The sequence below is a fragment of the Diaporthe batatas genome, assembly GCF_019321695.1.
Source record: "Diaporthe batatas strain CRI 302-4 chromosome Unknown Contig00012, whole genome shotgun sequence".
In the NCBI taxonomy this organism is placed as follows: Eukaryota; Fungi; Ascomycota; class Sordariomycetes; order Diaporthales; family Diaporthaceae; genus Diaporthe; species Diaporthe batatas.
This window is the reverse complement of record NW_025408559.1, coordinates 496,473-519,228: the sequence shown is the minus strand read 5'-3', so window position 1 is coordinate 519,228 and position 22,756 is coordinate 496,473. Positions and strand designations below refer to the sequence as shown.

Sequence of the window (22,756 nt, the reverse complement as noted above, 5' to 3'; positions counted from 1 at the left end):
TGGTTGATTCCACAAGAAATTTCAAAAATTGGCGGGGCAGATGCGACTCTAGCGAGGGCGATGGCGGGTGGTGTAAACCAACCGTTTGCCAGTGACGGGACATAGAGAATTCAAGGCTCTGTCCCATTCTCATTTCACGACATCCAATACTAGAATTTTCAAGATTTTTCCCTCGGTGACTGTGAGATATTTGACAATCTGGCGTCTTCATCTCTACCATTCAGGTTCAAGGCAGGTGGTGACGGAGGAAAGATGCCGGCCGCCGTCGCAGGCCACTCGCACCGGGCGACCACCAAGGTCAACAACAAGGCCTTCAAGTCCCGGAAGGCGACCAAGGGAGCCATGCGAGATCAGCTGAAAGGTGAGATGAGTCACTCCGGCGAGCAGTCGCTGGGAAAGGCAAATTGAGGGGGGGGGGGCGCCGCAAACTTGCATATTTAATCCCGTGGCCCCTCACCAGCAAACACAACAAGTACAAAAGATGCATATGCTAACTTTGGCACCGCTTGCTCCTCCTAGGCAAGGTCCCAAACGAGCGCCGCAAGACACCCCATCAGCAAGTCATGTCTAAACTCGACCGACGAAATCAGGCCAAGCAGAGGCAGGCACAGAAGCACAAGGCCCACCAGCAGGAGACCGTCGTCTTCGCCGGCAAGGACGGTGCCCCCCGAAATGTGGCTGTCATTCCTCTCTGCCCGGATGGCGATTCCACCGCTGCCGTTCGAGCCCTGAACCAGAGTCTCGACATCGACCAAGAAATTCCGCTTGGCACCGCTCGCGTGCCCGTTGACAGGTTCAAGCAGAAGCTGCAATACGTCGCCCTGCCGCGAGACCTGGCAGCATGTACAGATGCTGCCAGAGTCGCTGACTTTGTGGTCCTTATTCTGTCTGCCGATGTCGATGTCGACGACCTTGGCGAGCTGATCCTTCGGAGCGTGGAGAGCCAAGGCCTGTCAACTTTGTTCACCGTCGTCCAGGGTCTCAACAAGACCGAGCCCGCAAAGCTCAGAAACTCGGTCCTCGACTCCCTGCGGTCATACATCACGCATTTCCACCCCGAGCAGCACAAGATTTACAACCTCGACAACAGGCAAGAATGCTCGAATCTGATGCGCTCACTCTGCAACTCGACCCCGAAGGGTGTCAAGTGGCGGGATGAGCGGAGCTGGATGCTTGCAGAAGATGTCAGGTTCGCGGACTCGGAAGAAGGCTTGACCATTGTCACTGGCGTTGTAAGGGGCCGGGGCTTACAGGCAGATCGACTGGTTCAAGTGGGCGACTGGGGCTCCTTCAAGATCGAGAAGATCACCGCTGCACCCCTTTCAAAGAGAGGGAAGAAGTCGGACGAGGGGATGAACGTGGACGATGAAACGGAACAGCCTCTCGCGGTTCCTTCCGAGGATCAAGACGAGCTCGATGACCTGGCGCCGGAGGAGGCGGCCATGCGTGATGCGGATGATGATATTGATTTGGATGATGCCACATCCGTGGCCCCGTCTATGAAAAAGGGTGTTCTGCTAGACGATCATCACTATTTTTCTGAAGACGAAGACAATGCCCAGGTGACGCACCTGAGGGTCCCCAAGGGAACCTCAAAGTACCAATCAGCTTGGTACTTAGAGGATGACGTGTCTGACGACGGCTCTGACATGACCGACATGGAATTGGACGACAAGGAAGGGTCTGAGGGCTCTGTGGCACCAGAGGATGGCATGGAAGGACTTGCCGACGATCATATGACGGAGGCGGGGCCATCAGAATACCCTCAGTCAGAAAAGTTCGAGGAATTGGATGAAAACGACGATGCTGCGCAGTTGGCGCAATATCGGTCAAAGAAGAAGAAGAACGAAGCTGAGGAGGATCTGGAGTTCCCCGACGAGATCGAATTGCAGCCCAACGTCCTCGCGCGCGAGCGACTGGCGAGATACAGAGGACTGAAGAGTCTGCGGAGCAGCCCTTGGGATCAGGACGAGGACCGAGCACACGAGCCTGAGGAGTGGCGTCGGCTTCTTCAAGTCCAGAACTACCAAGCTTCTCGAAACAGCGCACGTAATGAGGCCCTCGTGGGAGGTGTGCAGCCCGGCACTCGGGTCCACGTTCATATCAGAGGCGTCCCTGCTGAATGTCGGGCGACGTATCACGCGGCTAAGCCTGTGACTCTTTTCTCCCTGCTGAGGCATGAACAGAAGCGGACGGCGGTCAACTTCCTCATCAACTTGAGCTCTGACTATGCCAGGTCCATCAAGTCCAAGGAAGAGCTCATCATGCAGTGTGGCCCACGGAGGTTCGTCATCAACCCTCTGTTCTCGCAGGGCGGCACCACGCCAAATGACGTGCACAAGTACTGCCGCTTTTTGCACCCAGGGCAGTCTGCAGTGGCGACCTTTATGGGCCCTGTGACTTGGGGCGCCGTGCCAGCTCTCTTCTACAGGAGGTCAAAGCCTGGCGAGAAGAAGGCCGAGGGTGAGCCTGACCTGCCCCTGGCCCTGATCGGAACGGGTACGGCCATTCCTCCCTCGACCAACCGGGTCATCGCCAAGCGGGTGATCCTGACAGGTCACCCGTACCACATACACAAGAGAATCGTGACCATCCGGTACATGTTCTTCAACAGGGAGGACGTGGAATGGTTCAAGGCACTGCCCTTGTGGACCAAGAGAGGCCGGAGTGGCTACGTCAAGGAGCCGCTAGGAACCCACGGATACTTCAAGGCGACATTCGACGCTCACATCAACCCTCAGGACACAATCGGTGTCAGTCTCTACAAGAGAGTCTGGCCCCGCAATGCGATACAGTTGCAGGGCCCTCTGCTTGAGGATGCAGAAGAGGGTGCAGAGGCAGTCGAGGTGATGGAGGAGTAAGGGTCTCCTCCGACGACCGTAGATATCATGAGAAGGCGTTGTGGAATAGGGTATCATGTTGCTCCAGATTATGATTACAATGAATACCAACAATCAGCGGCCAGGATAATGGGCAAGCGTATTTTTATACAGACCTGAGTATGTGAGGCGTATAATGGTCTTGATCATTTCAGAGCGTCAAGGCCAGGGGTCGCTGTCGGGCCTCCGCGCGACTTCTGTACCTCCTCGGCACCACTCGCCCGCCATGCGCTGAGGATCAGGTTGACGATATGGTCCACACCAACATCCTTCTTGACCTGGGCAAATACCGTCGGCCCGCCCTCCCGCATCTTCCTGGCGTCCCGCTCCATGACACCCAGGTCGGCGCCCACGGCCTCGGCGAGGTCGGTCTTGTTGACGACCAGCAGGTCGCTCTGGGTGATGCCGGGCCCGCCCTTGCGAGGGATCTTATCACCACCGGACACGTCAATGACGTAGATGATGTAATCTGCCAGCTCCCGGCTGTAGTTTGCTGCCAGATTGTCGCCGCCGCTCTCGATGAGCAGCAGGTCGGTGTTGAACTCGGCATGCAAATCCTCGAGCGCGGCGAGGTTGGCGCTGATGTCCTCGCGCACGGCGGCGTGGGGACAGCCACCCGTCTCGATGGCGCGGATGCGCTCGGAGGGCAAGGCACGGTTGCGCGTCAGGAACTCGGCGTCCTCCCGCGTGAAGATGTCGTTGGTGACGGCGGCGATGTTGTAGCGAGACCGCAACGCCATGCACAGCGCCAGCATTAGAGCCGTCTTGCCTGAGCCCACGGGCCCTCCGATGCCCACAGTGAAGGCCCGCGAAGCCCACTGCCGACCTTCCGTTATGGGCATCTCCCGCCCGATGTACGAGCCTGGCCCATTCAGGATCTCGTGTGTGTGGCCATGTTCCTGGGCGTTGAAGCCGCCATCGTGTGAGTGCGAGTGCGGGGCTGACCCGTCGTGGGAGTGTGTTGCCATTCTTGGACGGGAGAGGCAGTCGACTGGGTTTCTATGACCAGTTTTTGGAATTGGACTGAAGGGATCAATGGGTTGGAGGAGGATCTGGTGGTACAGCAGTGTTTGATTTCGCGGGGAAGAGACAGTGGAGAGGCAATTGAGATCTGAGCGCGGGGTCGTAATATGAAGGGTCCTCAAGCTCGGAGCTCTGGTGGGTCGTTGATTAAATACCTACTGTAGGTACCCACCTATATGGGTTACGTAAGTAACTAAGTACCTCTATCTTGAAAAAATGAAGTAGAGCCCCCCCTTAGTTAAATACCCTCTATTCCTTAATTAAACCAAAACTTCACTAATAGAATAAAAACTCTAATATTGTGGGAATAGTAGGCTGTAGTGGATTAGCTACTGCAAGCCAGGTCGATAGTGGTCCGTGTGTATACACGGGCCAAGCTTAGTTTAGTTAGTAGGTCTGGCCAACTCAACTGGGCGCTTTGCCGCCCAGCTAGGTAGACCTTTAACTAACATAAATATATATCACTTTTAACTACTTTTTATACGTAAGCTAAGCCAACCAACATTAATTAGTTACCTACTAGCTTTAAATAGTTAGGTATAGATAGTTAATTACTTATTATAACTATTATAGAACTAATAGTATTAATTTTAGTTTATTATTTAAGACTATAATAGTTATAAATAGCTAATTATATTAATACTATAAGGAATTATTAGTGTTAATACTAGTTAATTGATAATATTATAGTAATTATAATAATAATAATAGTAATAAATTAGTATTAATTTTAATCTATTAGTTTAGAGCTATTAAAGGTGTTGTGTACGTTTATTACACCTTAAAAAGAAGTTAATAATCTTTAAAGACTTGGGATTTAGCTTCTTTTTTTATTAATAACCCTCTTTTTAGCTGTAGGTAACACCTTAAGTTAGATATAGTAATTTTTAGAGACTTAAAATTCATAATTTTCTCTTAATTATAATAAATAAATAGGACCCTTTTATTAGGTAAGTCTTGTAACTTTTATAATAACCCTCTTGCTCTTTTATAATATATAAGAAGAAATATAAGATTATAAATGCTTATAGCAACTCTTCTTTTTAGTCGGGCAATCCCTCTTATAAGTAATAATTTAAGTCTATTTAATAGACCTTTAAATTAGTAATTAGTAGCCTACTAGCTTACTAGGTGCCCTTACTAACCTTTTAACTACCCCCTTTAAGAGAGACTTTTAAGTATAAGTAACGACCTTACGGGTTAAGTGACTGATTATATAAATAGGGTGGGAGTGTGTTTAGTAGATGAGGATTACGTTTGGTGTGACTGACTGATTGAATGATTGACTGAATGACTAACTAAACGACCCCCTACTCAAGTAACTACGCAAATAGTGATTCATGCTAGAAGTAAGCCCTACTCTTTGATAGCTGCTAGCTAGCTGTTAGATGCCTTAATAGTTTGATTAACTATATGAACGAGAAGGGAAGAAGGACTAGTCGACTATTAGAAGGACTAACTAGATTGATTAATGGTTATAGATTAATTAATGATTGGTTATAGTTAGTAAGTAACTAGCGACAGCTTAATAAGTGATTAGTAATTAAGTAATTGGGTAATTGGGCGATTAGAAAACGTTAATTTGAAGCGCTTTGCTGGCTATAAAAGAAGAAGAAATTATTAGAAGGGATTAATTAGCTAGATGTAGTTATAGTTAGTAACTAGCTAGTAGACGGCCTAGTAAGTGATTGGTTAATTAGTAATTTAGATTTAATTTTATCTATTAAAGTAATTTAAATTTAAGTGATTTAAGTAATTTATAAAACATTAATTTAGAGTGTTTTTATAGTGCTTAAATTAAGTAAATTACAATTATATATTTAGTGGTAATTCTAAGTAATTAGAGTGATTTAGTTAAAAACTACTTTATTAGTAAATAGAGCTTTTTAATTAACTAGAAGGAAGATTTTAAAAGACTAAAAAGGTGCTAATATAGGAATAATAGGCTATAGTGGATTAGCTATTATAAGCTAGGTTAATAGTAGTTTATATATATATATAGGTTAAGCTTAGCTTAGTTAGTAGGTTTAGCCAACCTAATTAGGCGTTTTACTACCTAGCTAGGTAGACCTTTAATTAATATAAATATATATTACTTTTAACTACTTTTTATATATAAGCTAAGCTAACTAATAAATATTCTTATTAGAATACCTTTATTAATATTATTAATATTAATAATAAGTTATTTTTATTATTTAATTAAATAAAAATAATATTATATTAATTTTATATAATTAATTTAAACTTAATTTATAAAAGTATATATAATTTATTTATTTTAATATAAAGTAATATTAATTTAATTAATTTTATAAATAATATTATTAAATTAATTTATTAAGTTTAAACTATTTAATACTTATTATATAAAATTTATTTAAAATTAAATTATATAATTTATTAATAAAATATTATATTATTTAAATAGTTATATATTTAAAAGTTAATTATTAAAGTAATTAAGGTTTAATAAATTATTTAAAAATACTTATAGGTACCTTTAAAAACTATTTAAGATAAATTTATTATAATAAATTAAGTAGTTTAAAAGTATAAAAGAATACTATTTAAATTAATAATAAAAGAATATATTTATTAATAAAAAAGAAAATAAAAGTATTAATAATAAAACCTTTTATTAAAATAAAGTTTTAATAAATAATATTAATAATAATATTAAATACTTTAAAAATTACTTAATTAACTTTTAATATAAGTATATTTAAATAAACTAACTTTAACTTTATTTATTAAAATTTATAACTTAAAAGTTATTAATATTTTTATTATATAACTTAAAAATAAAGTATTATATTATAAAAAATTAAAATTAAAAATCTAAAACCTTTTATTAAAATATATTAAATTAATTAAAACTTAATTATAAAAAATATAAAGACTATTTAAATATAATTATTAAATTAAAAATATCTTTATTAAAATTAATTAATTTATAAATTAAAAATCTATACTTTTATAATTAAAATTTATAAAAAAGATATTAATAAAAGATTAAAATATTTAATTATAATAATATTATAAATATATTTTTAAAACTTAAAGATTATTTTTTTAATTTTATATAATTATAAAATTATATTATTAATAAAAGAGTTATAAATATTTATATTATAAAGTAATTATTTAATTAAATAATTATTAATTAAAATCTTTTAATTATTATTAATTATTTAATAAATAACTATTTTAAAAGATAGTTTATTAATAGTTAGGTAGATAGTAGATATAAATATATTTAATAAAAATCTAAACTTTAAAACTTTTAACTTATATTAATAACTATTAAATAAAGGGTTAAAATAAAGATAAAAATAAACTTTATATAAAAATATAAATAATTAATAAAAATATAACTATATTTTTAAATAATTATTATAAAATTAATTATTATTATTAAAATAAAAGAATTCTTATAATAATAATATTTTATTAAATAAAATAATATATATATTAGCTTATTTAATAAGAATTTAAAGAATTAATTTAATATAATTATAATAAATAATACTATAATTAATTATTTATTAAAAATCCTCTTTAATTATTAAATAGCTTAAATAAAACCTAATAAAAAAGCAATAATAATAAAATTAGCTTTATTTTTTAAAAAATAATAAAAATAAAAGTAAAAAATAATATTAATATAATTATTAATCTATTATTTAATATTAATTTATTTAAAGTTAGATATAATTAAATAACCTTAATAAAATTACTATTATTATTACTATTACTAACTTCTTTTATAGATTTAATAAAACTTTATTATTAATAATAATAATAATAATAATACTTAAAACTTATAATAAAAATAAAAACTATTAATTATTTTTTATTATTATTATTATAAATAAAAATAAAATAATTTTATATTAAAAGTTTATTATAAAAATACTTTAAAAATATTTTAAGAATTTATTAAAAAAGTTTAATTTAAATAACTTATAAAAGTTATAAAATATAAAAACTTAACTTTTATAAATTTTATAAAAAAGATATTTAATTTAATAAATATAACTTAAAAATCATTTTATTAATTAAAATATTAATTAAATTATATTTAAAAAGAAAAAACTTTATTAATTTTTTAATAATAATAATAATAAGAAAGACTTACTATTATAATAAAACTATTAAATAACTATTTAATAAACTATTAAATAAATATTAAAAATATATTTTATAAAGTTTATAAAAATTATTTAATTAATTAATTAATTTTATTTAATATTAAATTTTATAATTAAATTAATTATTTAATAAAAAATTAAAAGTTTATTAAAATAATTCTCTTTATTTAATAAAGTAAAAAGTTATATAATAAATTTTAAAGAACTTTTAAATAAAAAATTAATTAAATATATAAAAGATATAATTAGTAATAAAAGTAGTTAAAAAGGATAGTTATTTATTTTAAATAAATAAAATAAATTAAATATTTAATATTAAGTATTTAATTAATTAAATAAATTTATTTATAGTTAATTTATTTATTTTAACTTTTAATTATTAATTTAACTATTTAATTTATAAATAATACTCTTCTATTTATATAACTTTACTTAATTAAAACTTTATTAATTTTAATTTTTATAACTTTTAATTAAAACTATTATATTTATTTTATTTTATACTTTCTTTTAATATTTATATATAATAGAAATATCTTTAAATAACTTTAACTTTAAATTTAATCTCCTAAATATAAAAATAAAATTAAATAAAATCTTTATTTAAATTATAATTTAATAATTTATATTAATATTAATAATATAAATAATATTTTAAATTATTAAAATATACTTTAATAAAATTAAAATTAAAAAGTATAAAAGTAAATATTTATACTTTATATTTTTATATTTATTATTTTAATTATTTTTACTTTATAATATTAAGAAGTATTATTTATTATAAGGATTAATTTTAAATTTAAATATAGATTTATCTTTAATAAAATACTTTTTTAATTATTAAAAACTCTTTTATTATATAACTTTTATATATTATAATAATAAATAAACTATTTAATATAATTATAAAAGATATAAAAGTAAGTTCTTTATTTAAAAACTTTTAACTTATAAAATATATTTAATAAATATTTAATCTATCTTTTATATTATTCTACTTATTAAAATTAAATTTATTAATAAAATAAATATTTTTATTATATAATTTAATTAATATATTTATTAAAAATAATAATTATAAAACTTTTATTATATTAATAAATTAATATATATATTTATTTATTATTTTATATATAAACTTTAAAAATATTATTTATTATTTTTATAATAATATTAATTTATTATTATTTAATAAAAAGTATTATATTTTATTAAAATATAAATCTAATTTATTAAATAAAAGATCTTTTAACTTTTAATTTATATAGTTTATATATTAATTATACTTTATAATATTATTATAAAAATAAGTTAATAAACTTTTATAATTTATTATTTTAATTTAATTATACTTAATAATAATAATAATAATATACTTAAAGTAATTATATAAATAGTAATAACTTTTAATAATAAATTTAAATTATTATATAATTATATTAGAATTTAATTTATAATTATTTCTTAAATAATAATAAGTTAAAATATAAATAAAACTCTAACTATTAAAGTTTAAAGTATAATAAATAATAGTTAATTATTATTAAAACTTTTTTTTATTAATTAAAGAATATTAATAAATTAATAAAGGTATTTTATTAAAAAATATTAGAGTTTCTATTTTATTAATAAAGTTTTAGTTTAATTAAGGAATAGAGGGTATTTAACTGGGGGGGGGGCTCTACTTTGTTTTTCCGAGACAACTTCTCTTATCTACTCTACAACTTCGTTCACTATAGCTCACAAACTCGTTCTTGAGCCAATTGTCCGCCGACAACCATGACCGATACAGCTTGGTTGGAATCTCTCGAGCTGGCTCAGAAGTTCATAGCCCCTAATTGTGAATCTCCAGGCCACCGTCGGCCCAGCCTCAGCTACGGACTCCAGAACCCGTGGCCAGATATGATGCTATGTGTCGTCAGACCCAACGCCCAGTTAGCCTCAAGTGTAAATGGCTCGGGGAAATTCTGGGCACATGACCAGAACTATTTGTAGACTGTTATAGGGCGGAATGTCATATTTTCAAATAGTATCTAGAAGCTTGATATTGCTCTCAACTTCTCATATCAGTTTAAAGCTAGTAGTTCATAATAAGATGAGGCGAGAGACAATACCTAAGTATGATTGTGTTCTCGTTTTTGCTTGCTTCACTCGTTCTGTGATCATCAGGGTTGACCCTCCTCCTCCACAATCCCAACGCAATGGCCTTGGAAAGTAGCTAACATTTGACAGTATTTAGAAAAAGGCGCAGAACGTTTACTCTGAGAACCCTAGAGCGTTTTCCCTACGACACTGGGCATGGTCGAACTTTTGTCGATTGCGCAGCTCCGCTAAGGCTTGCCGCTCGATCTCCCTACCTACTTAAGTGGCCAAAAAAGTCCCTGAGGAACATCCTCTGCAAGAGCATCTGAAGATCAGTTCGTGAGTGCTTCTGGCATGTACAGTGCTTAAGGCTGCACCATGTAGATCTTTGGAAGTATAAGTTATTTAGGTATCTCTTATGTAGTTGTCGGTAGTATATGAGGAGGGAGGCACAGGGCCGGACATAGTAGAGAAACCGGAGGTTAATTCCGGTGTAAGTGCTTTGGATCTAACCCGCATTCGTATTCTCTTCCACACAGGGAGCTCCTGGTGGGGCCTCTCAATATGGCCCATCACTTCCTTCAGTTCTACTCGAGCTCACGCTGCAAGTTCGAAAGGGATGGGTATAAAAATGCGACAGGAATCTCGACCTTCTCCGGTGGGGAAGCGAGCATCTCCCCATCGCATTCACTTCCCGCCATCTCCAGCGTTGGTGCCAGACTGATACCACCATCCACTTAACATTCCCCTCTTCATCATGCCTCCCATCAAAGGGCAATCAGTTGTGGTCATCGGTGGATCCTCTGGCATAGGTGCCGCAGCAGCTAAGCTGGCCTGTATCGAAGGTCTCAAGGTGGCTGTCGCCTCGTCCAACCGGAGCCGTGTTGACGAGGCCGTCAGGAAGATACAGGACGCAGTGCCTGACGCCAATATCACCGGTTACACTGTCGACATAAGTGGACTTGACGTAGAGTCAAATTTAGAGAAGCTGTTCATCGAGGTAGCGGAGGCCAATGGCGGGAACATCGACCACATCATCCTGACCGCTGGCCTCGCCAACGTCAAGCCCATCTCTGAATACACAGTCGAGTATTTCAGGGAAACCGCTCCACTGTAAGTCATTCATTGACCTATTGATAATAAATAACCTTGCCCTCGACCGCTGTCGATAATCCATGCGCTAACATTGATCACCTCCAAGCCGCCTGGCTGCCCCTGTGCTCATTGCGAAGCTAGCCCCGCGCTTCCTGGCGCGGCATTGGACGTCCTCTATAATCTTCACTGGCGGAGAGGTCGGTCAAAAGCCCGTCAAGGGGTACGCCGTCGGCGCCGGATGGGCGGCCTCGCTCTACGGGACCGTCCGCGCCTTAGCACTCGAGATGTCGCCGATACGCGTCAATGCAGTCAGCCCTGGCGCGACCGCTACAGAGCTTTGGGGCCCTCCTGGAGAGGCCCGAGAGAAGCTAGAAGCTTTTGTCTCCGCAAAGGCGCTGCTTGGCAAGCCTGGTCAGCCGGAAGAGGTCGGTGAGGCTTACATTTATTTGATGAAAGACACCAACAACACCGGGAGCGTGATCAGCTCCAGTGGGGGTTCTCTGCTTCAGTAACTAAATGCGCTTCAACAGCAGACAACTCGTCACTTTTATAGCAAAATATCTACCCCACGCAATGTACAATTGTGAGACCTCAATCGACCCTGCCCAGGTGCTTATGCAAATACTCCCCAGTGACTATTCAAGCAAGATAGAAAGTGTCAAACATTCTGGGGAGAAACTTACCCATGGCTGTATTTACAGCCAGCTCTACTGAATTAGTCCATTTGGAGGGAGGTGTCGATTACGAGCAGGCTGAATTCATCAGTAAGCATCTTGACAACAGTGCCTATGAGAAGACTGTAAGGAGTTGAGAAGATCAGCCTAGTCATCGAGTCTTTCCTTGACGGTATGCGTGAAGTCCACAGCGTGTCAGACTAAAAAGGCGATTGAAAAAAGCAATCAGACGCCACTGCTCGACGCTTAGAGGGTATCTTCCAGTGTACGCCTGACAATCTGTGCCGGGAGCACATGAGAATGCTTTCCAACATTCAATCAGTCACAAGCGGCCCGACATCATTACTGTTAGTTCTTCTCTTCTTTTCAATGTTTCCATGAATAGCACGACAGGAATCGTGAAGCTCGCAGTCATAAGACTGGAATGCAAGATGGTGGATGTCTATATAGGACGGGATGCGTCTTAAAAGCCCTTGCAAAAATATTGCAGACGTTCTGGAGTATTCGGCAGATTATAGCGGTATTAATTTATAAAGTTGTTCTCGTCCAAAATCAGTGCAACGTTCAAGTGCCTAAGTACATTACTCAACAGTGAGGCATACTGGCGCGCACTTGGTGAGAGATATCAGCAGAGAGTAACACACAGTTTACAAACGTACTCTGATGTACCACCACGACGATACACAAGTATCACGTTGTTCTGAGCCCAGTTCGAAGCTATCTCGGTAGGATTCGGTCAGATAATGAGGCCAACATGCTTTCAAGTAGCCAATAAAACACACGAGGCAAAACTCCGCGTGCGCAAGCATTAGCGGCGGCATCTATGCTGTGTGCCTGTGCCCGTAGATGGACATTTTAATCGATAGGTGAATTCCTGGGCATGTCCAAGTCAGCCGCCATCCGTCCTTGGAAAGGATTCTCACGTGGACTCTCTTCAACCACAGCCTCGTCCCTGGGCGCACTGCTCACGTCCCTAGAATGCCAAGTGCGCAAGTCTACTATACCAATGAACGGGCCACCATTCAAATATCCTCCGCTCAAAATCGGCCAAATCCGGCTCGAGACCACAGGGTAACAATCTCTACTACCATAGGTAAAGCTTGGTCTCAAATTCACAGCTTTGCTGCTAGCGCTCTACATCTAAAATTTACAGACAGCCCACCTCCTCCTTGACAACTTATCAGCAGTACGCACAGATCTACAAGTTAGGCACTATCTCCGCTTTAAATATTTGCATTAATAAGAGGGGTTCCTAGTTTCTCACCCTCAACTCAGAAAGAGAATAATTAGTTGAGATGTATTGATTCTTATAAGATGCGGGACCCTAGCAGAACTCCTCCTTCTACTAGGAGGCTGCCCGCTTGTAGGCTCTAAGGGGGCTGTGAGAGGAGACTATTTTAATAGGTCGTTTTCTCTTTACCGGTGTTGATAAATTTTGAACTAGGAGCTAATGCCAGTACTGCTTTTCTGCAAGGACATGGCTGCTGTCTCTTGCCACTATGATGCTCTGTCGTACGTCTAGGCCAAGCCCGAGGACCAGCGATCTCTCATCGCCTGTAACTACCAGACCCTCATGGCTCGTAGGAACTTGCACCACGCCCTCCCTTTCCTTGCGAGGCTCCTCAAGCGGGCAGGCCCTACTACGCCCGATTTGGATCGATGCCGTATGTAGCAGCCAAGGCGGATAAGTCCGAGAAAACGAAACAGATCACATACATGGCTCTTGACCACCCACTCGCATGACAAACTATCGTGTGTTGAGGACCTGATCGCGGAAAAGAACATAATGAGGGTGCTGTTTACCTGTTTTCTTCTATGTTGGGTTAGATGACTAACCTTGAGATGGGTGATGGCCACCTGGCAGCCCAAACCGGACTTCTCGATGATTCCAATGCCCGAGGCATGTTTAACAGCCTGGGCCGAATGGTTCACTAGGCCGTAGGCTGTGCAGGATATTGCTTTATCAAAGTTCACAGTAGCCCTTGTCGGTTACAAGATGACTGATCTCGACGTATCTGAGGATTCTCTAGGTCCAATTGAGATGATGAGCATTTTCACGGCCAGACTTCGCGACTTCGGACCTGGTGTCAGGTTACAAAGGAGAGCCATAGAGAGCGAATTTGACATCACAAGGCGTTCAAACAATATGAAAATCGTCTCTATGCGCAGCTCCAGCTCAGAAACCCATGATACGGAATCCCAGCAAAGTCTTTCATTGCAAGAGTCTTCCGAGGCCACGACTACCTCCCGCAAAGGTTCAGAATCAAATTTAGCTGGTCTCGCTTCTATTCCGCATACGTCTGAAGACATACATGGCGTCTTCATACGGTGGTAAACGCTCAAGACCCATCGTTTCACACCAATATCGAGCCGCAGGTCATTTGGATCTTATGATGGTCTCTGTGAGTGTTTCCCTAGAGAACAATGTAAATCCCGAGGAGCTTATCAAAAGTGACAAGACTCACTGCCTAGGCTGGCATTGTTTTTTGTTATTTTTTTTAACGCTGGGTCTTAAGCGTCTACCACTGTATGAATGCGCCACAAACGTTTTATATGCACGGCGATTAGAAACGAAACCACTCACTACCTAGTTAGATAGTTTCACGAGGTCTTTGATTTTGGATTCGAGGCAGTAAGACTGGCGCCAAGCAATAAATCATCATCATCATTGCACGAATCTATATTGGTCCAAGTCATAATTCAGGAGACAGTATTATCAGAAGGAATTAGGAATTGATTGTGAGACACTGGGTTAGTTCCTAAAACTGTCTAGGCTTTTTATTCTGGGACCCAGTTAAGGCTGGGATTGCGGCTCCGCAGCGGTTCTCCATGTCGAGACAAGTGGCTGCATCGCACACGGGCCTATCAAATTTAAAGACTCCTTCAACACAACGGCTGGGGCTGTCTGGTGTTATGGAATCCCGAGATGTTGTTTGGATTGGCGAACTGCACGGCGAGCCCAGATACTCTCTAGTGGCTCTTGTCTCCGCCCTCCAGCTGGGAAACTGCACGTTACTTTCCTGACGTCGTAGCCGCGGATTGCCCGTCTCTCCGAGCGAAAATGTGCAGAACATCCGAACATCCCCTTTACACGTCTGCCAAGACACTGCAGTGCTCATGGGAGCTGAGACTCGCGTCGCCCAGAAAGTGGAAGCTGGTCGACTCCAGAGCCGCGGGAGATGTTGGAGGGCACTCGAGCCTGCGTGCAGTATCGCAGAAGGGCGTTCCGGACGATTCGTGGCCACGCCCTGATCCTCTCATCCAAGAGAAAAGCGCTGATACCGAGACTCTGGTCCGGCAATGCCAGTTGAGATCTGAAGCACGGCTAGGCCCCCTCTCGATCACGATGACGCTCCTGGATGCTTCGGAGAGTGATCATCAGCAATATTATGCGAATGACATGAAATGGAAGACTATTAGTTGAGAATCACAACTGTAGATCTCGTGGCACCTCTTCTGATCGAAGTCACCGCTCATTGTGAAGGTGCTAGCCCTGCGTCACTACAATGAATACGTTGCGTGGACGAGACATAAAAGACCTCTGCTGAGGAGAGAACACAACATCGTCGATTGCCGTGTTCCAAGGTTGCTTGTCCGCTGCGTGGTGTCATGTTTGGGTGTGCAACGAAGGAGCCAAGTCGGCAGGCAGCGACGCGTAGTCGTCCGTTCTCCCGAGATGGATGATCAAGCTGGATGGTTGATGACCTCAGGCGACTGCTGGATGGATGTTTAAAAACCGGGCCATGGACAGTTTCCGCGACGTCTCTCCAGGGAGCCCAGGCTCTAGTGTTATCTCGTTGATTCGACAGGCAGAAGGCCCAGTTAAGGGGAAAGAGGGGTGGCGATGTGAGGCTGAAAAGAAGGTTACGGAATGGGCTGTCAATGCGGAAAAGAAGCAAGTGTCATGTCATGGCTGCAGAAGCACCCCGCCAGCCCGTAGCGGCGTACCCAGCAGGTCTGCAGGGACCCATAATTCTATGGCTGGGCATGTCAGGAATGGCTCCTGTATGAACAAGGGGCGAGGCAATGAGGCAATCTGGTCTGACACTATGAGTTGTTGCCGGCATTGGGCGGAGGCTGGCCGTAGAGGCGAGCATGGGAGCTCGATCCGGGCCCCGATTTAGCACAGATGGGCGTGGAGCATTGGATTGGGAATGGCATGAGGGCATGATGGTTCGACGTGTGTTTCCAGCACGTGTTTGGACCAGGCCAGCAGGCTGGGTTGCGTGACGGGGGAAAAGTTTTCGTGGTCCGATTCGCAGGCCCAAAGCTTGGCCGCAAGGACCGCAGGCTGGAAACATGGACAAAGAGGTCGAGGCTGAGAATACCCATTCTTGTCATGGTGGTGATACGTGTGGTGCTTGTGCGGCCACTCGGCTGATTACAGCGAGAATAATGCCAACGCCGGGGACCGAAATCGCCAAGGCTAGTCTGGCCGACTTGTCACTCGTCTGCCGGACATGGAGACAACGGGCAAGCTACCAAGGCTGATTTCTCATCTGGACAGCGGCGTGCTGCGTGCTGCGTGCTGGGCGTATGGAGCTGCACAGAGGCCATCAGGGTGTGAAGGGCGCGTTGACCGTGCTGACTCCAGCACTATGCTGGCTGCATCTGAGTCAGGCATGTCGAGGCAAGCCTCGAACGGAATGCTTGGAGTGTTTGGAGAGGTAGCTCAACGTCCGACCGAGACAGGCGGGCAGGCTGTGTGGGATGAGCGATTTTCGGGACGACAGGCCGGAGCCCACGGCGTGTGTCGGACAGACTACCTGGTCGAGGCTACGCCTTGTCCGATACAGGGGCCAAGCGAAGACGACTTGTGTGACAGCCGCCAAGCTTACCTTCTGTTTTGCCACGGCTGTTTTTGGATGCCGTCGTCCTCGAACCTAGGTAATGCTGATCTGCTTAACCGGGCTCCGCGACATCTCCCGCTGGCTGCCGGGAACAGGTGGAGGCATAGCCGGGCAACGGATGGGCTGGCTGGCTGCACGATGCTAGATGGCGTGGCGTGCGGGCAGCCCTGAAAGCTTCGAGCAGGATCGGGAAGGGTACCAGAGACTCGATGGCGGGCGGGACGGCAGGACGGACAAGCTCGGGCCAACCCAGGCAGGGGGTGGGGAGCTCTCTGGCTTTCTGGCTCTCTGGTGGGTGCTTGCTTGGCTGTGGTGGGATGATTTCAGAGTGCAAGGTGGGGGGCCCACGTCGTCCCAGGGTACCTGGGTATGCCCAAAGTAGGTAGGTAGCTGCCCAGGTGCTTGCCCCTCCAAGGGTTCCCCCTCCCCCTCCATGGACCTCTTCTGGTGTGCAGGTAGGCATGTAGATAGGTACCTAGGCATGTAGATACAGTAAGTAGGTGGGCAGGGTAGCCATCGTCACCAGATTATTCATAGGAGTTGGGCAGCCCACATCAAATAGCTGAAGATGCGATATTTTCAGCATGGTCACCTGTCTGCCCACCCGCCGAAGGGGGTTGTGCCTCGATCATCAGCCGTGAGTTGCGTGCGTGAGCCTCCTTCATCAAAAAAATATTGCCCCGCCAACGCCTCGCAACGCCCCGTCCTGAGTCGGAGCTCTCCAGAGCAGAGTCCAGACAGGGCCCAGACGCCCTGACGCCGCCTGGAGCTTGCGGGCGGACGAGCGTGGTTTTGCTGGGTACCTCTGCCCAGCCCTGGGAGACGTGAGCTGTCATGCCCAGCCAATTGCCGTCCTTCCCTCCCCCTCCTGCGACTGACGTTGAGCTTTTAAATCTCTGCCCACTCCCTCCTCCTCAACGCCTTTTTTTCCTGTCCCTCCTCTCCCTCTCTCCATCCCTCAACGAAACACCACCTCCAAGCACTCCTAGGTCACTACCGTACCACTCCCCAACGACATCTTCAGCTCACCACACACAAAAACACCAGTCAAAATGGTCGTCAAGGTTGGCATCAACGGATTTGGCCGTATCGGCCGTATCGTCTTCCGCAATGCCGTCGAGCACAGTGACGTCGACGTCGTTGCGGTCAACGACCCCTTCATTGAGCCCACCTACGCTGTGAGTAGTAGCTGTAGACTTGGTCTATTTTCCCCCCCTCTTTGGCTCTCCCGGCCGCCCTATCGCCGCCATGACACCGTGAGTCGGGCATTATCAGGAGCGCAAGGCTGACACTGGTACTCCCCACCCCGCCAGGCTTACATGCTCAAGTACGACTCCTCCCACGGAAACTTCAAGGGCGATGTCCAGGTCAGCGGCTCCGACCTGATCGTCAACGGCAAGACCGTCAAGTTCTACACCGAGCGTGACCCCGCCGCCATCCCCTGGAGCGAGACCGGCGCCACCTACGTCGTCGAGTCCACCGGTGTCTTCACCACCACCGAGAAGGCCAAGGCTCACTTGAAGGGTGGTGCCAAGAAGGTCATCATCTCCGCCCCCTCCGCCGATGCCCCCATGTACGTGATGGGTGTCAACGAGAGCTCCTACGACGGCAGCGCCGACGTCATCTCCAACGCCTCCTGCACCACCAACTGCCTGGCCCCCCTGGCCAAGGTCGTCAACGACAAGTTCGGCATCATTGAGGGTCTCATGACCACCGTCCACTCCTACACTGCCACCCAGAAGACCGTCGACGGTCCCTCGGCCAAGGACTGGCGTGGAGGCCGTGGCGCCGCCCAGAACATCATCCCCTCCTCCACCGGTGCCGCCAAGGCCGTCGGCAAGGTCATCCCCTCGCTCAACGGCAAGCTCACTGGCATGTCCATGCGTGTGCCCACCGCCAACGTCTCCGTTGTCGACTTGACCGTCCGTATCGAGAAGGCTGCTTCCTACGACGAGATCAAGCAGGCCATCAAGGAGGCCTCTGAGGGTCCCCTCAAGGGTAAGTTCTCCTCGCGGACACGACTGCTCACCAGCCCCGTTTGAAAGAGTATCACTGCTAACATGGCCAAATTCAGGATTCCTCGCCTACACTGAGGACGACGTTGTCTCCTCTGACATGAACGGCAACCCTGCCTCTTCCATCTTCGATGCCAAGGCTGGTATCTCCCTCAACAACAACTTCGTCAAGCTGGTCTCCTGGTACGACAACGAGTGGGGCTACTCCCGCCGTGTCCTGGACCTCATCGTCCACGTCGCCAAGGTTGACGGCTCCAAGTAAATTGGCCAGCCCCTCAGCCCCGTCGAAGTTGGTGTGAAATAAGGGTCGACCACATGCAGGATACGGCCAGGAATTCGCAACAAGACACAAGTGGCTCCGCACCGGAACGTGCAGGATGCTCACAAACCAGAACCAACAAAAAGGCCTGATATGATTTGGAAGCAATAAAAGTCGGTAACGTCCAACGGCTGCTGCGGTCATTGGAAGGGTAATGGGGACGGTCCATTAGACAAGTAGTAGTGGTTTGGTAGCTACGCAACTGTAGAAAATGAAAAGCCAAAAAAATATGATCAAAGCCAAAAGACCAAACGAACCGTGATGAGAGTACTGGCTCGCAAGTCGTTTCCACAAGGAATTCCATTACCATGTGCTATGAGGATCGTCAAAGTAGTTCCTATCTGAGCTTCGCCTCCCAGCATGTTCGCAGGCCGATGCTTGGGATCGTCTCGCAACAGCAGCGGACGAGAACTCCCGTGCACAATGCAGCCATACCAAACCAGATCTCGCCAGTCTCAGCCGTTCCTAATCCCCGTCTTTGGGTTCATCTCCTGCGGCTGCTTGCGGAATTCGACTGATTTGCCGGTAGGGACGGTGCTGATGGAATAGAGAAGGTAGGTAGGGGGCGGGTCAAGTATGCAAGTAATCATTTCGTATTATATCGTACAGCGAGCGCAAAGCAGCCCGGGCATTCCTTTTCCTTGGTGCTTTATCGTCCCACACACGTCCACGCAACGCAACAGGGCACCCAAATAGAAAGGAACAGGTGCTAAGAAGCCGGACCTCCGTATAGTCGATCCATTGGTCTCGAGGGATCGGCAGTCCGTCGCTCATAAGAACTCGCCCGAAATCGAAGTCTCCGGACAAAGGTGCTTGCTCATACAACATTCATCTCGAGGTCCATTTCACTAGAACGCAGCGCCGCCCACGCCCTCTCCCGCGATCGTCCTGAGCGAGTTCTCACTCAGGTCGCTCTTGAGCTCGAAACTCTTGGACTCACGCTCGAGCTTCTCCCACACGCGCAGGCTCTTGCGCAGCTTTTCGTCCTTGACCTTGAGTTCCTCGCGGATGCGCTCTTCCTCCTCCTTCAGGCGCCGATGGTGAGCCTCGAGATCCTTGGTCACGCCGGTCATCAGAGGTGTCGAGGCCGGGTCGAGTTTACCGCCAGGGACCATGTGCGGCATCGAAGCAATGAGATTCTGGGCAAGGCTCTGGCGCTGACCTCCTTGAGCCGCAGGGCCGGTAGGTGGGTTGAAGGGCTTGGAGGCGACAGAAGGAGATGGCGCGGGTGTGTCTCTAGATGAGAAGGACGCGCGCGGGCCAGTGGGAACACTGCTGGGGCCGGTGGGTGGCGTTGCTGGTGACGCGGCGGGTGCCGGTGCGAAGTGCGGTCGAGAAGCTGGCGTCCCCCATCCTCCTCCGCCTCGGCCACGGGAGCTGAAGCTATTGCCTCTTGGAGGACCATAGCCGCGTGGACCAGAGGGCGGAACCGTTGGGCTCGGAGTATCTGCTCGCGAGGAGTAGGACGGAGCTGGCGTGGATCTCAAGGCAGCAGGCGCCGCATGAGGGGTGCTAAAGTTCCTGGCAGCACTAGGACCAGTAGGAGGGGCCCTCAGAGCGGCTGGACCACGAGGCGGCGACTTGGCGCGCTGAGGTGACTTGAGAGGGGTCTGGAAGGGCTCTGCCGCAGCCCTCGGTGTCGAAGTGCGAGCAGGCACAGGGATCGAGTTGGCGCCGCTCAGACCAGCTGGGGACCGTGAAACCGGCGAGCGTGGTCGGGAACGAATGTCAAGGCCGCGAGAGGGCGGGCGCGGGGATGAGACGCGAGACCGCGAATTCGAGCGCGATGTGATGGCTGAGGGAACGACTTCTCGCTCTCTGACAGGTGAGCGCTGTCTGTAACTCGAGCTTGGGCCATACCGGTCATCGCGACGGTCCAGGCGGTCTGGAGAGCGCGATCGCGGTCGGTAAGATCTGTCGCCTCGAGGTCCAGCTGGAGGAGAGCGCCGGAAAGGAGATCGCGGCCGGTCACGGCGGTCGCGATCGAACGGGGATCGTGATCTTCGTCTGTAGGGTGAGCGCCATGGTGAGTAACTGTTGTAGTCTCGGCCATCATACCAGTCGTCATACGGGACGTAGTGCCTTTTTCGCCGCGACATGATGATCGTTGTCGGCGTTGGTGATGAGGTAGAACAGAGTGGATGAGTTGGGAGGGGGGGGGGCAAATGGTGGAGCTCACCTAGCGTCTCTGCTGTCAAAGTCACGGCGTGGGGACCGTGCTCTATCTGGAAACCTATCATCCCGTCTCGGGGCAGGCGAGTAGCGTGGTGGAGACCGTCGGGGGCTCCTTCGAGGTGAAGGGCGCCTGACAGGACTTCTGGCGCGGCCACGGCTGCTGTCCCGTCGTCGCCAGCTCTCACCACCGCCAACAACGTCACGACCTCGGTCGAGTCCCCTGTAGCGATCAGCACTCCTGGAGCGGCGACGCGGCGACCGGCCTGGAACGTAGCTGTCGCTTGTGACAGGTGGTGGTGTTCTTGGCCGGAGATCTCTGTCTCTGTCTCTGTCCCTGTCTCTGTCCCTGTCCCTGTCCCGGTCCCGGTCCCGGTCTCTGTCTCTGTCCCTGTCTCTATCCCTATCCCTATCCCTATCTCTGTCTCTGTCTCGGTCGCGGTCCCTGTCCCGATCTCTCAGCGGGCTTCGGGCTCTGCGTGGTGACCGGTCTCTGGTGTTGCTGCTGCCGCTGTTGAAGGGCCTGTATGATTCTCCGGCCCCATATCGGACCACCTCTCCGTCATCGTATCTGGTTCGTATCAGATCAGTCTCGTGATGATGATGAAAAGGAAACATGTTGATTTTCGGGCTCTGTGGCACGAATATGAGTGCAGAACGAGGGGTTGGTGTCCTCCTTAGACGAGTACCAGCTGGGGTGTGAGTGGATAGAGGAGAAGAAGAAGAGAGGTCGGGCGGACCCCAAAGCAGGGGAGAGTTGTCTGCCACCGGCCGTCTTGGCTTCCGGTCCCTTGGTCTGGAGGGATTATTCACGGCCTTGTCTTCCTCGTAGTCTTGGTCCTCCTCAAACAACATAGTTCCTTTCTCCACACCCTTGTTGGCGGTGGGAGGGTCGAGTGATGCAGCCAGCACGGTCATTGGCATGGAGCCGTTGGTGAAAGGAGAGGGAGGGGGATGGGGACGAGGAGGAGGATGAGGACGAGGAGGAGGGGGAGGAGGAGGGGGAGGAGGAAGAGGAAGAGGGTATGAAGGGGAGAGAAGGTAATTGATGCTCATCCGCGAGTCTCTCACACTGGAAGCCATCTTCACTCCGATCTTCACGTCCACTTTGTTGTTCACAGGAAAAAGACACACAAGATCAGATCCTAGAGACTCCACATGCCACTCAGAAGAAAAGATTCGAGACTACCTCAAATCCAGGGCACGCGTGGAATGATACTCCCTGGGTGTGATTCTCCCGGACTCTCGTTGCTGGGCACATGCATTGTTCAACCAGAAACCATCCATGCCTTGTCCAGTGTCGAGTCCCATCCCAACTTTGGGGGGGAAAGTCCTATTGTCCACACAAGGCCACAATAGGGACAGCCCACAGGCCAGCAAAGGCTGGAGGCCACGAGAATCCAAGAGAGTACATTGCAAAATCAAACCACAATAGCATTTCAACTAACCTTCTGCTTGGTGCTGGCCGGTCCCGATCCATTATGGTCACG

General features: G+C 45.0%; 5 protein-coding genes across 5 annotated transcripts; 3 read left to right on the top strand and 2 right to left on the bottom strand.

Moving 5' to 3' along the window:
• The first annotated feature begins 63 nt into the window (after positions 1-63).
• KVR01_010042 (uncharacterized protein) lies at positions 64-4,008 on the top strand. The gene is made up of 2 exons (XM_044786602.1): positions 64-361; positions 520-4,008. Exons 1-2 carry the CDS (start codon positions 253-255, stop codon positions 2,859-2,861), a joined length of 2,451 nt encoding a protein of 816 aa, XP_044641290.1. The 5' UTR covers positions 64-252; the 3' UTR covers positions 2,862-4,008.
• KVR01_010023 (uncharacterized protein) lies at positions 3,026-3,847 on the bottom strand (the record flags this gene model as incomplete). The annotated part of the gene is made up of 1 exon (XM_044788838.1): positions 3,026-3,847. One exon carries the CDS (start codon positions 3,845-3,847, stop codon positions 3,026-3,028), a length of 822 nt encoding a protein of 273 aa, XP_044641271.1.
• A 6,890-nt stretch (positions 4,009-10,898) lies between the features above and the next one.
• KVR01_010054 (uncharacterized protein) lies at positions 10,899-11,748 on the top strand (the record flags this gene model as incomplete). Its single annotated transcript, XM_044791829.1, has 2 exons — positions 10,899-11,254; positions 11,343-11,748. The coding sequence occupies 2 exons, from the start codon at positions 10,899-10,901 to the stop codon at positions 11,746-11,748; spliced, it is 762 nt and encodes a 253-aa protein (XP_044641302.1).
• A 5,587-nt stretch (positions 11,749-17,335) lies between these two features.
• KVR01_009824 (uncharacterized protein) lies at positions 17,336-19,329 on the top strand. Its single transcript, XM_044789017.1, has 3 exons — positions 17,336-17,938; positions 18,074-18,758; positions 18,835-19,329. Exons 1-3 carry the CDS (start codon positions 17,813-17,815, stop codon positions 19,035-19,037), a joined length of 1,014 nt encoding a protein of 337 aa, XP_044641072.1. The 5' UTR covers positions 17,336-17,812; the 3' UTR covers positions 19,038-19,329.
• A 613-nt stretch (positions 19,330-19,942) lies between these two features.
• KVR01_009968 (uncharacterized protein) lies at positions 19,943-22,184 on the bottom strand (the record flags this gene model as incomplete). The annotated part of the gene is made up of 4 exons (XM_044782221.1): positions 19,943-20,781; positions 20,865-21,101; positions 21,274-21,543; positions 21,707-22,184. 4 exons carry the CDS (start codon positions 22,182-22,184, stop codon positions 19,943-19,945), a joined length of 1,824 nt encoding a protein of 607 aa, XP_044641216.1.
• Between the last annotated feature and the right edge of the window lie 572 nt (positions 22,185-22,756).